Source organism: Gymnoscopelus braueri (assembly GCF_963280865.1).
Source record: "Gymnoscopelus braueri genome assembly, chromosome: 11".
Lineage (NCBI taxonomy): Eukaryota > Metazoa > Chordata > Actinopteri > Myctophiformes > Myctophidae > Gymnoscopelus > Gymnoscopelus braueri.
The window spans coordinates 48814239-48832601 of record NC_137613.1 but is presented as its reverse complement, the minus strand read 5'-3'; the positions used below and the strand labels follow the sequence as shown (position 1 = coordinate 48832601).

General features: G+C 41.5%; 1 protein-coding gene across 3 annotated transcripts; it reads right to left on the bottom strand.

The window, feature by feature from the left end:
* Positions 1–8499, bottom strand: LOC308094980 (uncharacterized protein). 3 transcript variants are annotated; one of them, XM_080441815.1, is made up of 5 exons: positions 8444–8499; positions 5988–6122; positions 5223–5446; positions 4471–4627; positions 1–2069 (listed from the first exon to the last, which is right to left on the bottom strand). In XM_080441815.1, exons 2-5 carry the CDS (start codon positions 6064–6066, stop codon positions 283–285), a joined length of 2247 nt encoding a protein of 748 aa, XP_080297941.1. In that variant the 5' UTR covers positions 6067–6122; positions 8444–8499; the 3' UTR covers positions 1–282. The 3 variants fall into 3 exon arrangements, with proteins under 3 accessions (XP_080297941.1, XP_080297942.1, XP_080297940.1); XM_080441816.1 differs by having other exon boundaries at positions 5988–6080; positions 8444–8485; XM_080441814.1 differs by having other exon boundaries at positions 5988–6106; positions 8444–8483.
* Between the last annotated feature and the right edge of the window lie 9864 nt (positions 8500–18363).

The following is an 18363-nucleotide window of genomic DNA, read 5'->3' as shown; positions in this document are numbered from 1 at the left end:
ATTCAAAGAGCATTAATACAGATTTCTCATTTAATTAGGATTTCTTTTTTTATGCCAGCTGCTGAAATCCGTAGAGATGAAGATACCAGCATTCATGTTTGAGACATATTTTAGACAAATACTGTCTGTCCCTGCAGGTGATACCACAAGTCCTGTTACAGAGACCACAATGTGCGCAATTAATGGTGATAATTAACATAATTAATCACGATTAACAGTAGTTAATGGGTTACCTTTGACCAAATCATTAGCCACACAAACTGCAACTAAACGTTTTTTTTATTAACGTGTATGAGTCTTCATGTGCATCTTCAGATTGTGAGTACGGCTAAAGCTTTTGCTACAAACTGAACAAGCAAAAGGCTTCCTTGTATGTATCCGCAGGTGTGATTTAAGATGGTGAGATTGGCTAAAGCTTTTGCTACAAACTGAACAAGCAAATGGCTTTTCCCCGGTATGAATCCTCATGTGTATTTTCAGATTTTGAGTATTGTTAAAGCTTTTGCTACAAACTGAACAAGCAAATGGCTTTTCCCCTGTGTGAGTCCTCATGTGTGATTTCAGATGGTGAGATAGGTTATAGCTTTTGCTACAAACTGAACAAGCAAAGGGCTTGTCCCCTGCATGTGTCCTCATGTGTGTTGTCAGATGTTGAGATTGGTTAAATCTTTTGCTACAAACTGAACAAGCAAAGGGCTTGTCCCCTGTATGAATCCTCATGTGTTTTATCAGATCAGCCTTGTAACCACATACCTTTCCACACTCTTTACAACAAAAGCTTTTCTTTCCTGTTCGACTCCTCATGGATGGTGTTTGTTTTGATGATTTCATGCTCGGGGACAACTTGTTTCTCAAAGACAACCTTCTTCCTTCCACACGTGTCGTGTGTGATTTCAGTGTGTTTAAAACAGACTGACCACCACTGGTCTCCCACCCATCACCATCTTCAGTAGCAGATTCAGAACACTGTGAAGCCCAGTCAGCACTGTCCTCAGTAATGTCAGATTCAGAACACTGTGAAGCCCAGTCAGCACTGTCCTCAGTAATGTCAGATTCAGAACAGTATGAAGAGAGGTGCTGGTCATCACTAGTTGGTTGTGATGTTCCACAGTGCTCTACATAGGCTTGTGATTTCATGTGTTCAGCTGAGGTGCTGGCCAGAGGCTCTGGCTCTCTGTTTTTTTTTTCTTCATCATCTTCACTTTTAACTGCTAGTAATGTCAACAATGACCCTGCAGCCTCCTCTGGTCTTTGAAGTAACTCCTCCTCCTGTTCCTCTTTAATCTGTGGAGGTTCTAATTTCACCTGGACCAGACTGGGACTCCTCTCCTCCTGTTCCTCTTTAATCTGTGGAGGTTCTAGTTTCACCTGGACCAGACTAAGACTGCTCTCCTCCCGTTCCTCTTTAATCTGTGAAGGTTCTAGTTTCACCTGGACCAGACTAAGACTGCTCTCCTCCTGTTCCTCTTTAATCTGTGGAGGTTCTAGTTTCACCTGGACCAGACTGGGACTCCTCTCCTCCTGTTCCTCTATAATCTGTGAAGGTTCTAGTTTCACCTGGACCAGACTAAGACTGCTCTCCTCCTGTTCCTCTTTAATCTGTGGAGGTTCTAGTTTCACCTGGACCAGACTGGGACTCCTCTCCTTCTGTTCCTCTATAATCTGTGAAGGTTCTAGTTTCACCTCGACCAGACTGGGACTCCTCTCCTCCTGTTCCTCTTTAATCTGTGAAGGTTCTAGTTTCACCTGGACCAGACTGGGACTCCTCTCCTCCTGTTCCTCTTTAATCTGTGAAGGTTCTAGTTTCACCTGGACCAGACTGGGACTGCTCTCCTCCTGTTCCTCTATAATCTGTGAAGGTTCTAGTTTCACCTGGACCAGACTGGGACTCCTCTCCTTCTGTTCCTCTATAATCTGTGAAGGTTCTAGTTTCACCTGGACCAGACTGGGACTCCTCTCCTCCTGTTCCTCTTTAATCTGTGAAGGTTCTAGTTTCCCCTGGACCAGACTGGGGCTGCTCTCCTGTTGTCCAGGGGAAACCTCTTTAAACACGGGAAGGAGTGTGAGATCTATAATGAGGACAATCAGCAGAGAACAAATCAATGAGCTTGTGACTAAATAATAACTATAGTGGATCTATTGGAACACAGGTTTCCACCCCCCCCCCCCCCCCCCGTTTTGTACATATGTTATTTGTTTCTGCATTTTTGTCTTGTTTGTGCATAGTGTTATTTTTTTCTGTATTTTCTGTTGATATTTGAACTGTTTGGTTGCTACTATATATATGTCTATGAATTAAATACCAATAAAATATTCCATCAATCAATCAATCATCTGAACAGATATTCCACATTGAAATATAGATTTGAATATTAAAAATAAAACAGAGAACATTGGCAGTGGCTCAGGAGGTAGAGCGGCCACTTGGGAAACGGAAGGTTCTCAGTTCGAACCCCGGCTCTCGCAGAGTTAATGTTCCAATTGTCCTTGAGCAAGACACTAAACCCCTAAGTGCAGTGGTGTGTTCTAGATTTTTTTGGAGGGTATACTATGATTATTCCCTGCAAAAAAAATGCACACGTGTGTGGCCCACAAAAACAATAAATGTCAAAAGCGTGGGTGGCCCACACGCAATATGCTTTTATTACCATGTAAGAGCGCAAGGATTGTTATAAATAGATGCTGATTAGGCTTATCAGATATAATAGCAGTGTTAACAGCAAGCATTCATGTATCTATTACAGAATAGTATTAATTTGGCATTGAAGACAAAAAAAAGTATTGATGATTCAAGATTGTTTTTATTGTAAGTCTTGCATACAACCACATAAGAGTTAACATTCTTTTGTTTTGGTTTAGCAGCAATAATAAAGAAATACAAATAACTGAAGAAAAAAATGTGCAAAAAAAGTGGCCCATATGTACAGTAAAAAAAAATCAGTCTTTGTATCTTTTGTTTGGGCTCCTCACACATTTCAGCAGCAATAACAAGGAGTAAGAAAAATGTTTGCATTTGCAAAAAAAAAAGTGCCTTAGCATAATTATGCATACTTGTGCATAGTGTTTTAACCCACAAGCCTGATGGAATACTGTACTACAACATGCCCATAGCTTTCCAAATTTTTCTTTCTATAGGTTTCTTTGGTGTGCATGGCTTCCTTACTTGTGTGGCAGAACGATGCCTCGTCACCCATGTTTTGACAAACTTTGTTGGGTTGAAAATATTTGCAGGGACGCCATTTTCACTGATCATCATCAAATTATTTACATTGGACAACAACAATCTAGATCTCTTGTCAGTGCATATACTGTTCATAAGACTGAAAGCTCTTTCACACTCTGCAGTGCTGCAAGGGATGGTCTGCATGCATTGTATGAGTGCGGTTTTAAGCTTTCAGGCTCACTGTGTGGTTCCTCAATGAAATCTCTCATTCCATGTATTGCTTCATCTTCACAAGACTAATGAAGTACTCTAATCACTGCCTGATTAGAGTACTTCATTAGTATTCGCGTCGTTGAGTTAATGTGTGAATTCCGTCGCAGCCATTACTTATCACCTCAAGAACAATAGCTACACACATGATAAGCCATCAACTCAGAGTTAGCCCACATTCTTGCTACCCCCAGTCACTCCTGGGCCAACTGAAAAGGAAAAACAGCGACCTCTGCTGTTTATTACAGAATTTGTTCTTGAGAGATTACTCCTGGGCAGTAGCGTTTCAGACCATATCAGCGTATCAGATACGCTGTTTTGAACAGTTTTTGGATGTATATGGTGGCGACGAAAAAAATCTACAGGGTCTACTACGTATACAGCGGGACACGGTAGAACACACCACTGCCTAAGTGCTCCCAATGAGCAGGTTGGTGCCTTGCATGGTTTCCTTTGCCGTCGGTGTGTTAATGTGTGTGTGAATGGGTTAATGTAATGCACATTGTAAAGCGCCTGGATAAAGGAGCTATATACTGTAAATGCACCATTTAAGATGCAAATAATTTTAATATATATATGCCTGGGCGCCTGTAACCTTACACAGCAGCTGGATTTGCAAGATCACAGAGACAGCAGTCTAACTGCAGCTTACGTTCCTCCCTTGCAATCCAGTAGGCACACAGACTCCCCAGACACAAGAAAAACCTGACTCGGTAGAACGCTGTACTCAATGTACACAACACGTTGAATCACACGTCACTTTAATTGATTGATGGCAGACATTTTACAACCAGACTCGACCAAAGAAGCTATCTAAAAACTCTGTTTGGAATTTTACCTCACGGTAAAATGTCCTAGGTGTCACATTTCTCATGTACCTTAATTGTATATAAACAAAAACATAAAAAAAAATTAGCAGTGTGATGATATAGTATGAAAAGGGAGTATGCATCTGTCTATTCTCATTCTAAAAATATCATCGATACGGTACACACACACACACACACACACACACACACACACACACACACTCTTACCAATGATGTCTCGCTGCTGCTGGCTCATGTTGTCCTCTCGGGGTACATCAGGGTTCTCCCTGTCCTTGAGGAACTGGTCCAGGTTGTCGGCTTCACCGCCTTTTCTCCTCTTCCTCAGCTCGTCTGGGACCAGTGGCGTCAGGCATCGTGTGAACATCTAGGGACAGAAAGAGTTGTATAAAGCTTCTTTTTCTTTTCTTAAAACATTTAATTAGAAAAAAGAATCAAATATATTCCATGACCAATAATAATAAATAACAATTCATTTATTTTCCCATAGTTTTGTTTGATTGGCTCGAGTCGGCAGCAGACTTGAACTGGAAACACATGTGTGTTTCCAATTCAAACGTGCTGCTGAGCCAAACAGACTATGGGAAGCTATGGAAAAATGAACATGAAACAGGGTTTGCCACCTTCTGTAAACCTGGGACTACGGTTATGCACAGAGCCTGACTGGTTAAAAAAAATCTTCCCTGACGGCCTGGGCGTGACGGTCCAGGCACCCTAGGCCGCAATGCCAGCCTGACGGCGTGTCGCGGGTTCGACTCCCGATCCCGACGACCTTTGCCGGCGTGTCAGCCCCCCCCCCCCCCCATCTCTCTCCCCATTTCCTGTCAGCCTACTTTCCCTTTCTAAAAAATAAAAGGCATAAAAATAAAAGCCCAAAAAAAAAAAACCTTCCCTGACATTCCAGAAATCCCTTGACCTGTTGGAACCCCGCTTCCGTCCGTTTACAATGAAAAGTGTGTTGCCTTGAGCAGCCTGGCGTTCCAGAGCGGCTGTGCAGGGAGAGAGAAGAGCTTCTCCACTCCTCCCGTCTCCTTCCACATCATCAGCTTCTTGGTTGGCGGGGCCAGGTCCAGGGTGGTGACGATGTCAGAGTAGTGAGACAGCTGGGCTCTGATGGTCTTACTGTCCAGCTCCTTCACGCGGTCCACAATCAGCCTCCTCTTACGCTTCACCTTCGTCTCCTTCACTATGTGGGGAGAAAACGGAGACGAAGATGAAGTGGGCGGTGTGACAAGTAGGGGTGTGGGAAAAAATCGATTTGAATACGAATCGCGATTCTCATGTTGGACGATTCAGAATCGATTCTCTAGTATTTTTTTATAATAACATTTTTGAAAGTTTTTTAATCGTTTGTTTTGGAAAAGAACGGAAAAAAACGGAATCGTGACCCCAAGAATCGGAATCAAATCGATTTGTGAGATAGCAGAAGATTCACAGCCCTAGTGACAAGTTAAGAGCAACTGTCAGACTTTAATTGTGTGTTTTTCAAATACATATATATATTTTTTGCAGCTTTGTAAAATTCTCTACTAATAAACTACTGAAAAAAAATCAAACAAACAGGAAAAGTCCATCACTAATCTATGTATCTGAACCCCCACTATCTGTGACTACATGCACGGTGCAACCAGATAGATATTCAAGCCAAATGAAAAAGCTTCTGCATTGCTACATTGGGACGACGTTTTAACTGATGGAATACTTTCATTTAAATGTGACTCACAGACCTGTGATGACGATGGGCTCCAGTGCAAAAGCCTCCTCTTCGTTGGGAACCAGTGTGGTTCGTTCTGTTTGGTCAGCCATTACTGGTGGGGGCTCTGTTGGGCCAGAGTCTGGACTCCCACTAACACTAACACACACTAACACACACACACACACACACACACACACACACACACACACACACACACACACACACACACACACACACACACACACACACACACACACACACACACACACACACACACACACACACACACACACACACACACACACACACAAATGGTTATTCATTATTATTTAGTTATATCACAATTAAAATAAATGTAGTTGCACAGTTGACCAATTTTATCTTGGTGTCCCTATGTTGGACATGACATGATTGTATGTGAACATTTTCACAATTGAAAGTTGTTTTGTCGTTTGTAACCAGATTTTATAGATAGTTTTGCTGCTGTTAAACTTGGCCTCAATTTACTTCAATTAATCAAGTATTTTGTCATTTTTGTGTTGTTATACAAACATAAATTATCCTTGTATTCAACACATCATGGGGTAGAAATAAACAATAGAAATATAGTCATTTCTTGGGTGAACTATTCCTTTAACACAAATGCGTAGTCATAAGTTAAGCACACACATACTGTACATTAGCAACCTTATTATGCATCTGTTACTGTACTAAACACAATCAAAATGCACATAATGTGTGTTGAACCATTAATGGCCACATGCCGTCTTGTACAATGAGCAGATATACATGTTGGGTTGCAAACTGTCCCTTGAAATACGTTATCGTCCCTTATTTGGAAACTAAAAGATCCTTTGTTGTTTGTTCCTTATTTTTGGTCATCAATCAATGAGACATCTTACAAGTTCAAACAGCTCATGTAGGCTACATACTATAATACAGGTTGTTAAAGGACGACTTCACCGATTTTCAACCTATCTTCATATAATTGGTCCTCACTAATACTCATGATAAAATGGTACAATTTTTTTCTACTCGGTCTGTGTCTCAGAGGAGGGCTGTGGACAGTTCAGAGTCCCGTCTACCAGTGACATCATCAATGGGGAATCCAAGCTAATAGAAACTGCAGGCTTTCTATTCCTGGAAAGTTGCAATGCAATAAAAGAAGCCATTGTTCTCGTGTTAATAAAAATCGAAATAAAAATGTGAAATCTTGTTGGAAAAAAAAAAAATCATGCCTAACGATGATGTCACTGGTAGACGGGTTTCTGGACTGTCCACAGCCCTCCTACGAGACACAGACCAAGTAGGAAAAAATGGCACCATGAGTATTAGTGAGGACCAATTATATGAAGATAGGTTGAAAATCGGTGAAGTCGTCCTTTAACAACCCTCTAGAGTCTAGACTTGTAATATGTACTTTGACCACTTCTTCTTAGAAACAAGGGACGCCCGCTGCGTATCCTGCATTCCAGATCGTTATTAACCCTACAATGAGCGGATATAACTTAGATGCTATAAATGCTTATCTTAGCATTTATAGGCTGGCATCTAAGTAGCTTAGTTTGCGGCTAACATGACTGATTGATTGATTGAATACTTTAGCAGTTTGCAAAAAAAATGCACAGGAAAGTACAGTTCAATACGTCAATCGTCATGGTTCACAGGACGCTCGTCTGTCACAAGCGTCAAGGAACCACTTGTTCCTGGTTCTCGATTTTTTTACATTCACAACTGCTACATCTACATAAATGTTCAGATTTAAAATATAAAGTGCTGACCCCCAAGCAACAAATGTAACAAGTTGAGGCGCAAAAGGTCTAAGTACCTATATAGTCCGTATTGTTCAAAAAAAGCTTTTTAATCCGGTCGCCGGCCATTTTCTCCGATATTTTCAGCTACGCGACACTACCGGTTGGGAGGTGTATTGCACTCTGATACATCACAAAAAAATAAAATAAAATAATAGAAAATGGACGCCGATGGGATTAAAATGCTTTTTATTGAATAATACGGGAGATATGAGTACTTATCACGGTCCGGCTGAACTTGCTACATCCCTGGCTCGGGGGTAAGCACTTTATATTTGAAATCTGAACGTTTATGTACATGTGAGAGTTGTAAATATAAAAGAAATCGAAAACCAGGAAGTGGGTCCATGACTGTCATGCTATGACAGTCATGTTTCAGGGCTATAAGTTCAATACAAGCCAAGGTCTGCTAAAAGGATTTTAAACCCAAGAAAGGCAATGGCTTGTTTCCATTAGTCCTTTGTACTCAATACATCGAAACATTAATGACATATACGATACTATGTAAAACATCATAGAAACAGTTTGAAACCGGAAACTAAAATATTAAACCAGGAACAAAAATACACTTCTAAACTAAACCACTCAATATTCGGTCAGAATGTTCATCAAAACACAAACAAGACAACATAACAATGTATTCAACCATTCAAGAGCACAAATACTCATTTAGTACCTGAAAAGTCCAGATTTCACTAAAGATTGTTGAACACACCGCTTAGAGCTCCTCCCACTTCCTTCCTCTGCAGGCGTGACCAATCGACTAGTACGACTAGAAGAATCAACAAGCAGATCACAGATTCACTGATATTTATTATTATTAATATTATTATTTTGTCTTCTAAACATTTTAACCTCTTTCACAAGACTGCTACACGTTCATTTATTCTCACATACAATATTATATATTAATATTTTGTCCCTGGATCAGTTTTCACAATAACCAGAAAATATGACAAAGCATTTTTTGCGGAGCTCTGAATCTATCTTGAGAGATTAGCATGGTAGTATATTGGTATGGTAGTTTTCTGCAGTAGTTCTACCTGTAGAAACTAAAGCCTGCTCTCTATTTACTGTTGTGTTCACTTCAGTGCTCATAGCTGCTCTAGATACTGTGTGTGTTGTTTCTCCTGTGTGATTCTGCCCCCTAGTGGCTGCATTTATTCCTGCACTGATAATCAGCCATACATCAACGCTTGAGTGAAACACTTCACTGCAGGAGTTCCTTCTGTTCTCTGGACTTTGTATAGGAGTCAGGGATTTTGTCATACTTGTTTGCTTATTTGTTATATTGGTAGACATCTTCTTTTGGCATAATATAGCCTATATCTGTTATACCCACAGGGTTCGCACCAGTACTCTACTGTCTGGAGTATTTCCAGTATATACTTTTACTTCTACTCTACTACATCTCAGAGGCAAATATTGTACTTTTACTCCACTATAATTATTATATATTATTATATTATAAAACATACATGAACCACTTTAGCTTTATTTTATACCTAGGTGCCTTTTTTTTCCTCCTTTGCTCTTCCTCATGGACCTGTGGATTATACCAGTGTCAGCTGACTTTATGTGGATTATGCGGTCAACACGCACTGACATTTTGCACCTTAATCACATGTAGGCCTACAACGCACTGACCTGTCTTAGTGTGTGTTTTTTTCTAGCACTTGTACATCATGCACAGTATACATCTGCTGCTATGCTCACGCACTTTTATATCTGATCTCAGGTACCATCCATGTGTAAATATGTAGATAATTTGTTATTTGATTTTTGTTCTTGTTTGATCTCCTTTCCCTCCTTGCCCATGATACCAAATGGACCCTCTCGGGTCCAAAAGAACACTGAGGATGTTACAGTGACATGTAGGAGTGTTTAGACAGGTACAGTAGTAACAGCTACAGATACAGTTGTCTGTAACTAATGCATGTTTTTTGTTGTTGTTGCGATTTTTCATTTTACATTTAGACAGGACTACAACAGACTCAGACAGACCTACATACAAAACAGTATACATACAGAAAATCATACGCATATAAGACAAAAACAGTAAAACAAAAAGTAAAAAATAAAAAGATAGTTATCAAGTGGTAAAGCTTCAGAAATGGGGGAGGGGGGACGCAGCAAAATCCCTAGCATGTATCCCACCACCCGATGAGGGGAGGACAACAATGTGCAGCGAGGATGTTTTTTTTAACCCAAGTTATTAATCAAAATACACGCATGTACAGTATAAATAGCACTGGTAAAATGACATCAACCTGTATAGATCACATTTTCACTAATGCTGCTGACCTCTGCTCTAAGGGAGTATCAGTTCCTATTGGATACATGTAGTGATCACAACATAGTGGCCATAGCAAGAAAAGCAAAAGTACCTATCCTCATCATACAAGAGGTTCTGCCGAGAATCGTTCCGTAAAGATGTAGGCAATATATGTTGGTCTGAAATATCTAAGGAGGGGAATCCAAATGAGGCAATTACAGCTTTTGAAAATGCATTTTATGAAATTGTTAATGCATGCATGAGTGAAAAAATGTACTGTAACATTTTTTAGGGCACCATAGATTGACCAAGACTTGAAAGAGTGTATGGTTAAAAGGGGTGCAGCAAAAGGGGTGGCAAACATGACAAGTCACCAATATAAATAGGAAAAATAAAAGGATGTATTTTAAATGTAAATCAAATAGTGTAACTGTAAATATGATTGGAAAAGCTGTGGAGCTGTGGAACACTTTAAATGATATAATGGAATCATTTTTAACAGTGAGATTTTAGCCCAGTGAGATTTTAACATTTTTTCCATTAATATGGTGGATAAATTGAGAAGTGAAATGTCATCCACAAGTAACACATTATCATATTCAGAACAGATTATGAAAGGTAAGAACTGTCATTTTGAATGAAAGAAAGTCAATGTAGAAACATGCAAAAACAGCAGATGGCCTTTGGTGGAGGACAGACTTCATATCTCCCAGCTGTCTTTTGTCAGAGGCATTATTTCATCTAGGGTCCCGGCTGCCCTTTATGGCCGGCTGAAGTATAGCTCTGATCAATCTGGGAACCCATCGCCAAATAAAAAGGAAAAACAGCGCCCTCTGCTGTTTTTTACTCTCGCAGAGCAGAATCTGTTCTTGAGAGATTAAGCTCTGATGAACACACCTCCAGTCCTGCAAAACGAATTCAATACAACACACGTAACGTATAGAGCAATGAAAGAGCGGCATCGTCTTCCAGTAGAACTCATACAGGCTACAAGTAATCTGACTAGAAAATAAATTAAATAAATTTCTCATGGAATCTGCTTTTTGATTATGGCTAACTCATACTGCACAGTGCACACTGTTTTTAGAACGTCGAAGAACTGGATGAGCCCCAGTGCTTCCTTACATTATCCCTCCCAACCAAGTTGAAGTGCTCCAATTAACCGTGCTGCATTGACTCTTCCTCGTTCATGCCATGGCCGGTGAACTTCAAGAATTGAGGGACTTGGTTCAGCAGCTGCGAGCCAAAAAAGACCAGCTAATGCAGGACCGAGCGGTAGCCTCTCAGGCAGATGTGGTTGCAGACTCTAGTGATTCTGATGGCCCCCAAGACCCTGATCCTAATGATCCTCTCCCTGTTGAGCGTTTGCTTTATATCCCGAGGGAACGAAAATGTCCAAGCTTTAGGGGGACATCTGGGATTCCAGTGGGGGATTGGATTGAGGAGACGAGGGCTACTCTGAGAACAAGACACTTGAGACCTGTTGACCAAGCTTATTTCATACAGTATATGATCACCTCAAGGGGGCAGCAAAAGATGAGATTAGGTACCGGACTAGGGCAGAAAGGGAGGATCCTACGAAAATCATAACTATTCTTGAAGATTTGTATGGTGCTTCAAAATCTTATGTTTCCTTGCAAGAGTGTTTCTTTTCAAGAAAACAGCAAGAAGGGGAATCCCTTCAAGAGTTTTCACATGCTTTGCAATGTCTCATGGAACAAGTTGAATGTTGTGCCCCAAGGGAAGTGCAGGGTGGGCCAACCCTCCTTAGAGATCAGTTTGTTGAACATGTTCTTGACTCTAACCTTCGCAGGGAGTTAAAGCGAGTCGTTCGCCATCATCCTGATTATAGCCTCCTCGATGTAAGAGCAGAGGCCATTCGCTGGGAGCGAGAGGGACGACCTGAGGAGCCAAGGGGTAGGAGTTACTCAGTCCGATCCTTTAGTGCTATGCGGTATTCTGAGAGTAAGGCACTTACTAGTTCTGTTAACACCAAAATGGCTGAATTAAAATGCATGTTGCTGAACCAACAGGAGCAACTTCATAAATTGACACAGGGCCTATTTGCACTACAGGCAGCCTCCAGGCCCCCTTCTAAGCAGACATACCCAAACACCATTATATGTAATTGTTGTCAAAAACCAGGGCACTATGCTAACCAGTGCAGGAACGGACGTGTTAATTCCCATGTTCAGCCACCTAGGGCCCCATATCCTACAAGAGCAACCTTTGCTGCTCAGCGGTACCGCCCGGGACGCAGTAACCAGAATGCCTATGCCTTGTCCAGGCAGTATCCATCTCAAGGTGAAGCAATAGCTGGGCCGCGTAGCCCCGGGACTCCTGTGCCAGAGGTGGTCCAGGGGGCTGTCGTGGATGCCAGGTCGACGGTCCAACATGCCATCTCTGCGGTTCCAGAGCGATCAAATGATGACCTGAGGGCACTCCAGGACGACGACCCAGACATTAGCCAGGTCCTTCTGTTTTACCAGCAACGACGGATGCCAGGCCGGGTGGAGAAACGGGGACTCCAGCCTACAACATGGGCTGCTCCGCCAGTGGGACCGTCTGACGGTGAAAAATCGGCTCCTCTATAGGACATACCAACGGCCTGATGGTGGAGGGTATGTGTACCAGCTGGTGCTTCCAGAGGGCCTGAAGGAAGAAGTGTTCCGGCAACTGCACACCCATCACGGCCATCAAGGTATTGAGCGCACTACAGAACTCATTCGACAGCAATGTTATTGGCCAGGTATGGTAAACATGATTAAAGACTGGTGCAAAACTTGTGAGAGGTGCAGCGTCGCTAAAAATACACAGCCACAGGTTCAAGTGGCAGTGGAGAATGCCCGGGAAAGGATGAAACGGGCACCAGGACAACACTTCTATCTTCGGGACCACTCCCACAGAGGAAGGAGTAAAATCCAGGATGCCTGGGCCCCGGAAGTTTTCTAGGTGGTGAAACCTCCCAAGCAAGGAGATGCAGTGTATGCAGTTGCCCCACAATATAGGCCGACAGAGGTGCGTCACGTTCATCGCTCCAGGCTCAAACCTGTTCCGAGGGGCCATCCAATTCCTGTAACTCGGCTGAATCCAAATATGACAAGCCCTGACGCAGGGGAGCGATACACAATACAGACCCCACCTGAGGCAGACCCAGTGTGTCATCCTACAAGACCTACAACAGCTTTGCCTGAGGCCTTTACTGCCACCAGTTTCTGTTCACCCCCCCATCCCGAGGTAGTAAGAAGGTCCAACCGTGAGACGGCTGGCAGACACTCTAACCCTCACCATCTACCAGTGACGGTAAGGAATAGAAAAAATGGGACTACAAATTCAAGGATACTTGGCTTTAACAAATCCACTCCACCACTCTTCAGACCCTGGTCTTAGCAAATTGTCGGGTCGCCAATTTAAGAACCCGGGGGTAGATGTAGCCAGTCAGGAAATGTCCCTCCTAGGCTACTGTGGAGATAGACATGCCACAGCCCCTCCCACTTCCTGCTTTCCAAATTGTTTGGTTCACTATAAAAGCCACACTGAGCAGGGGCTTCTCCCTCTTCGATCCCTGTTGTAGCAGGTTGCCTCTGCTCGGTGCAATGCCCCGGGTAGGTGTATATTGTAGATAATAGGTGAAAGTACATGTATGTTTTACCTGCTTGAGGCTGACCCTTTGTTTGTCACACTTTAGGCCCTGCTCCATAGTGACTCTGCTCTCCTGTGTTGTGCCTTGCACATGGGTTGTGTTCAATAGTCAGACAGAGGTAATTGTCATTATTTTGTTTGTATATAATAGATCTGTTTTACAGTGTATTAATGTCTATCATTTGTTTCTTTTGTAGACTATGACTGCCACTGCTGTTTTGTTATGTTTGGGTATTTATTTTATTTATTTTTTTCAGTTATTTTACTATTTCCCCCAAGAACTATTTAAGCTCCTCTTATACCGTTTTATACTCAATTACTGTGAATAATAACATTTTCTTCTCTCGTTTCCGAGTGCTACAGGATTGGTGGAGCAAGTGGCCCTCTGGACGGGTTAGGTGGCTAGGCTCACAGCGGTGCCCCCCCCCCCTTACTCATTGGTATTTTGCACTCAACCTTCTTTGCATGCTTTTGCTTTAATGTATTGAATGCCTTAGCTTCTCCTCTTAGGGTATGTGTGTAGGACACCTAGTCGTGCTAGGCCATAATTCCCCTCCCTTCCTTGTGGCTACAGCCTACCATCCTGTGGTACTCCCTTTTCTTATTGCAGCTTTTAGTAGTGTATCAAGAGTATGAATCTATTCATACGACGTCTATTTTTATATGATCAAGATAAAGTACTTTTAATTATCGATTAATCGTTGAATAAAAACTATTGTAATCTTGGGGGGAAATCCTTGTCGCAGTCACATTTATTGTCACATGTGTATTAAGAATCTGTTCAGTTTTGAGTATTTAAAGTGTCTGTATAAGTTAAAACTTCTAAACCAAACCCGGCCCACGGCCCGGTTACATATATACATATATATATTACATATACATACAGTGTAGAGTAGTACATTTGAAATTGTAACTATGGTTGTTGAGGTATCATTAAGATGTTATATTTATGCAATGATTTACTACATATAATCAAGATAGTAATTTTTTTCAACATTTGGTTGTATTTTAAGTTTTTAACTGTTTTCTTATAATGTCATGTAAGGTAAGCTAAGGTAGTAGCTAATGTGGATCCAAATAAACAACAAACAGGACAGGAGATTCCAGTCTCTTTATGAGGTGTATAGTCTACTGTGTTTCCTAAAGTTATAGGGATTATCGTTTGCGGAACCATTTGAAACGGTGCAAGGATTTCCACAGGTGTCTCAAAGGAATATATAAGAAAAGGTTAGGTTACCAAATAGAAATATCTACTAGAGTCTGATATATCTTAGTTCACCAGTCTGTTGGCTATAATGGGTGAAATAGTCCTTTACTAAAATTGGACAAGGCAGGGTACAGAGTATAATTAACCACATGAATAGCCTTCTTATTCTGGGGCGAACATTTGGCAAAAGTAGCAGATCTACAAGCTTGTGGATAGACTACTTTCGGCAAATCTCTCTCTCTCTCTCTCTCTCTCTCTCTCTCTCTCTCTCTCTCTCTCTCTCTCTCTCTCTCTCTCTCTCTCTCTCTCTCTCTCTCTCTCTCTCTCTCTCTCTCTCTCTCTCTCTCTCTCTCTCTCTCTCTCTCTCTCTCTCTCTCTCTCTCTCTCTCTCTCTCTCTCTCTCTCTCCTACTCTCTCTCTCTCTCTCTCTCTCTCTCTTGCTAGGGAACCCCCTCGCACCCCAACAAGGACCCTTGGGGTCCCCGACCTCACTGTGAGAGGTCTATAGTGAGAGGGGATGGTAGAAAGCTCTACTACAGCCGTGGTTTGGGCAGTTCCTGTACACTTCAGCATATCTTTGGCAAAAGTCCAGGCTGAATTTCTCTCTGGGGATTTTGTCCTATGATGTGTGTCTCTGATTACATGGCAATGCAGGCATAGCAGACACTCTTATACAGAGCGACTTATAAGTGCGAGATCAGAGTACGATGAGCTCTACCCTAGTCAACAAACAACGTAGACTAAATAGTTACATATGTAGTGTGCAAAGAGAAGCATGTACAGTAGTGCCTCAAAGACCCTGAGTAAATATCAAGCCATCTGTCTTGAGATTTTGACCAAGCACTCAAAGCAGTAAGAGTGCAACGGAACCACATTATAAAAGGACATTTCTATGAAATTAAAGTTACGAGAAAACGACAATAAAATTATTAAATGACATATTCAATAACTTCAGTGAAAGGCTGTAGCAAACAGAAAAGTCTTTCATTTGGTTTTATTCAAATTAATACAGACAGGATTTAGGGTTAGATAGGGTTAAAGCAAGACTTTAGAAGACCATTTGACCGTTATCTTATTTTATCTAATTAGGATTAGTTTTTTTTATGTCAGCTGCTGAAAGCCGCAGATATGAAGATACCAGCATTCTTATGCATATTTGAGACAAAAACGGTCTTATTTTTTCAGATTTGAAGTTTGGCTAAAGCTTTTGCTTCAAGGACTTGTCCCCTGTATGAATCCTCATGTGTGATTTCATTTGTCCAGATTGGCTAAAGCTTTTGCTACAAACTGGACAAGCAAATGGTTTTTCCCCAGTATGTGTCCTCATGTGTTCTTTCAAATGTTGAGATTGGTTAAAGCTTTTGCTACAAACTGAACAAGCAAATGCCTTGTCCCCTGTATGTGTTCTCATGTGTGATTTCAGATTTCCAGATTGGCTAAAGCTTTTGCTACAAACTGAACAAGCAAATGCCTTGTCCCCTGTATGTGTTCTCATGTGTTCTTTCAGACTTTCAGATCGGGTAAAGCTTTTGCTACAAACTGAACAAGCAAAGGGCTTGTCCCCTGTATGTGTCCTCACGTGTCTCTTCAGATGGTGAGATTGGTTAAAGCGTTTGCTACAAATTGAACAAGCAAATGCCTTGTCCCCTGTATGTGTTCTCATGTGTGATTTCAGATTTCCAGATTGGCTAAAGCTTTTGCTACAAACTGAACAAGCAAATGACTTGTCCCCTGTATGAGTTCTCATGTGTTTTTTCAGAGTTTGAGATTGGTTAAAGCTTTTGCTACAAACTGAACAAGCAAATGGCTTTTCCCCAGTATGTGTCCTCATGTGTTCTTTCAGATGGTGAGGTTGGCTAAAGCTTTTGCTACAAACTGAACACACAAAGGGCTTTTCCCCTGTATGAGACCTCATGTGTATTTTCAGATTTCCAGATTGGTTAAAGCGTTTGCTACAAACTGAACAAGCAAATGGTTTTTCCCCAGTATGTGTCCTCATGTGTTCTTTCAAATGTTGATATTGGTTAAAGCTTTTGCTACAAACTGAACAAGCAAATGCCTTGTCCCCTGTATGTGTTCTCATGTGTGATTTCAGATTTCCAGATTGGCTAAAGCTTTTGCTACAAACTGAACAAGCAAAGGGCTTGTCCCCTGTATGTGTCCTCATGTGTTGTTTCAGATTGTGAGATTGGTTAAATCTTTTGCTACAAACTGAACAAACAAAGGACTTGTCTCCTCTATGTGTCCTCATGTGTCTTTTCAGAGATGAAGTCACATTGAAACTTTTGCTACAAACTGAACAAGTAAAGGGCTTGTCCCCTGTATGAGTCCTCATGTGTCTTTTCAGAGATGAAGTTGCAATAAAGCTTTTCATGCGAGATTGGTTAAAGCACTGTGAAGCCCAGTCATCACTGTCCTCAGTAATGTCAGATTCAGAACAGCGTGAAGAGAGGTGCTGGTCATCACTACTTGCTTGTGATGTTTCACAGTCCTCTACATCAACTTGTCTTTTCATGTGTTCAGTAGAGGTGCTGGCTAGAGGCTCTGACTCTCTGTTTTCATCATCATCTTCACATTTCACTGCTAATAATGTCAACGATGACCCTGCAGCCTCCTCTCTTCTTTGAAGTAACTCCTCCTCCTGTTCCTCTTTAATCTGTGGAGCTTCTAGTTTCACCTGGACCAGACTGGGACTCCTCTCCTCCTGTTCCTCTTTGATATGTGGAGCTTCTAGTTTCACCTGGCACAGACTGGGGCTCCTCTCCTCCTGTTCCTCTTTGATCTGTGGAGCTTCTAGTTTCACCTGGACCAGACTGGGACTGCTCTCCTGTTGTCCAGGGGAAACCTCCTCTTTAAACACAGGAAGGAGTGTGAGATCTACAATGAGAGAGGAGGTAACATCAGCAGAGAACAAATCAATGTATATTCTGATTGTATCAGATGTAGATAGATCATTTTCCTCCATAGCGCCCACACTGTGGAACAAGCTGCCACCCCATGTTAGAGTGTCTCAAACCCTGCCTGTGTTTAAATCACGTTTGAAAACTCACTTGTTCTCCTTGGCGTTTGAAAATTCAGATTGAGAAGCTGCTGCTTCCCCCAGGCATTGTGTCAAATGTTGTCTTGTTTATTGTGTGTGTTCTTGTTTATTTTAGTATTTTACTGAGTGTACAGCACTTTGGTTCAACACTGTTGTTTTTAAATGTGCTCTATAAATGAAGTGGATTGGATTGGATGTATTCTTCAACCAATTGGTTTGTTTTGTAATGATTATTGTATGGACTTTTCTTTTTTACATTTTTGTCAAGCGACACTAGTCAAAATATTTGTGTAGGACGTATGAATGAGTGTTAACTCTTAACGTATCATTGCTGTCTTGCAGACACCTTTCATCTCCACATTTCAACCTTTTTTGGTGTAAATATACTCTACAACAGTGTCTAACAAAAGTAGTGAAAATAGTAGTCTACAA

Excerpts from the sequence above, each read along its gene's own strand:
- LOC308094980 (XM_080441815.1), bottom strand. The coding sequence starts at position 6,066 with ATGGCTGACCAAACAGAACGAACCACACTGGTTCCCAACGAAGAGGAG. Across the intron at positions 5,447-5,987 it reads GGAGCCCATCGTCATCACAG|TGAAGGAGACGAAGGTGAAG; the intron begins GTCTGTGAGTCA and ends CTCCCCACATAG. Across the intron at positions 2,070-4,470 it reads GCAGCAGCGAGACATCATTG|ATCTCACACTCCTTCCCGTG; the intron begins GTAAGAGTGTGT and ends TCCTCATTATAG.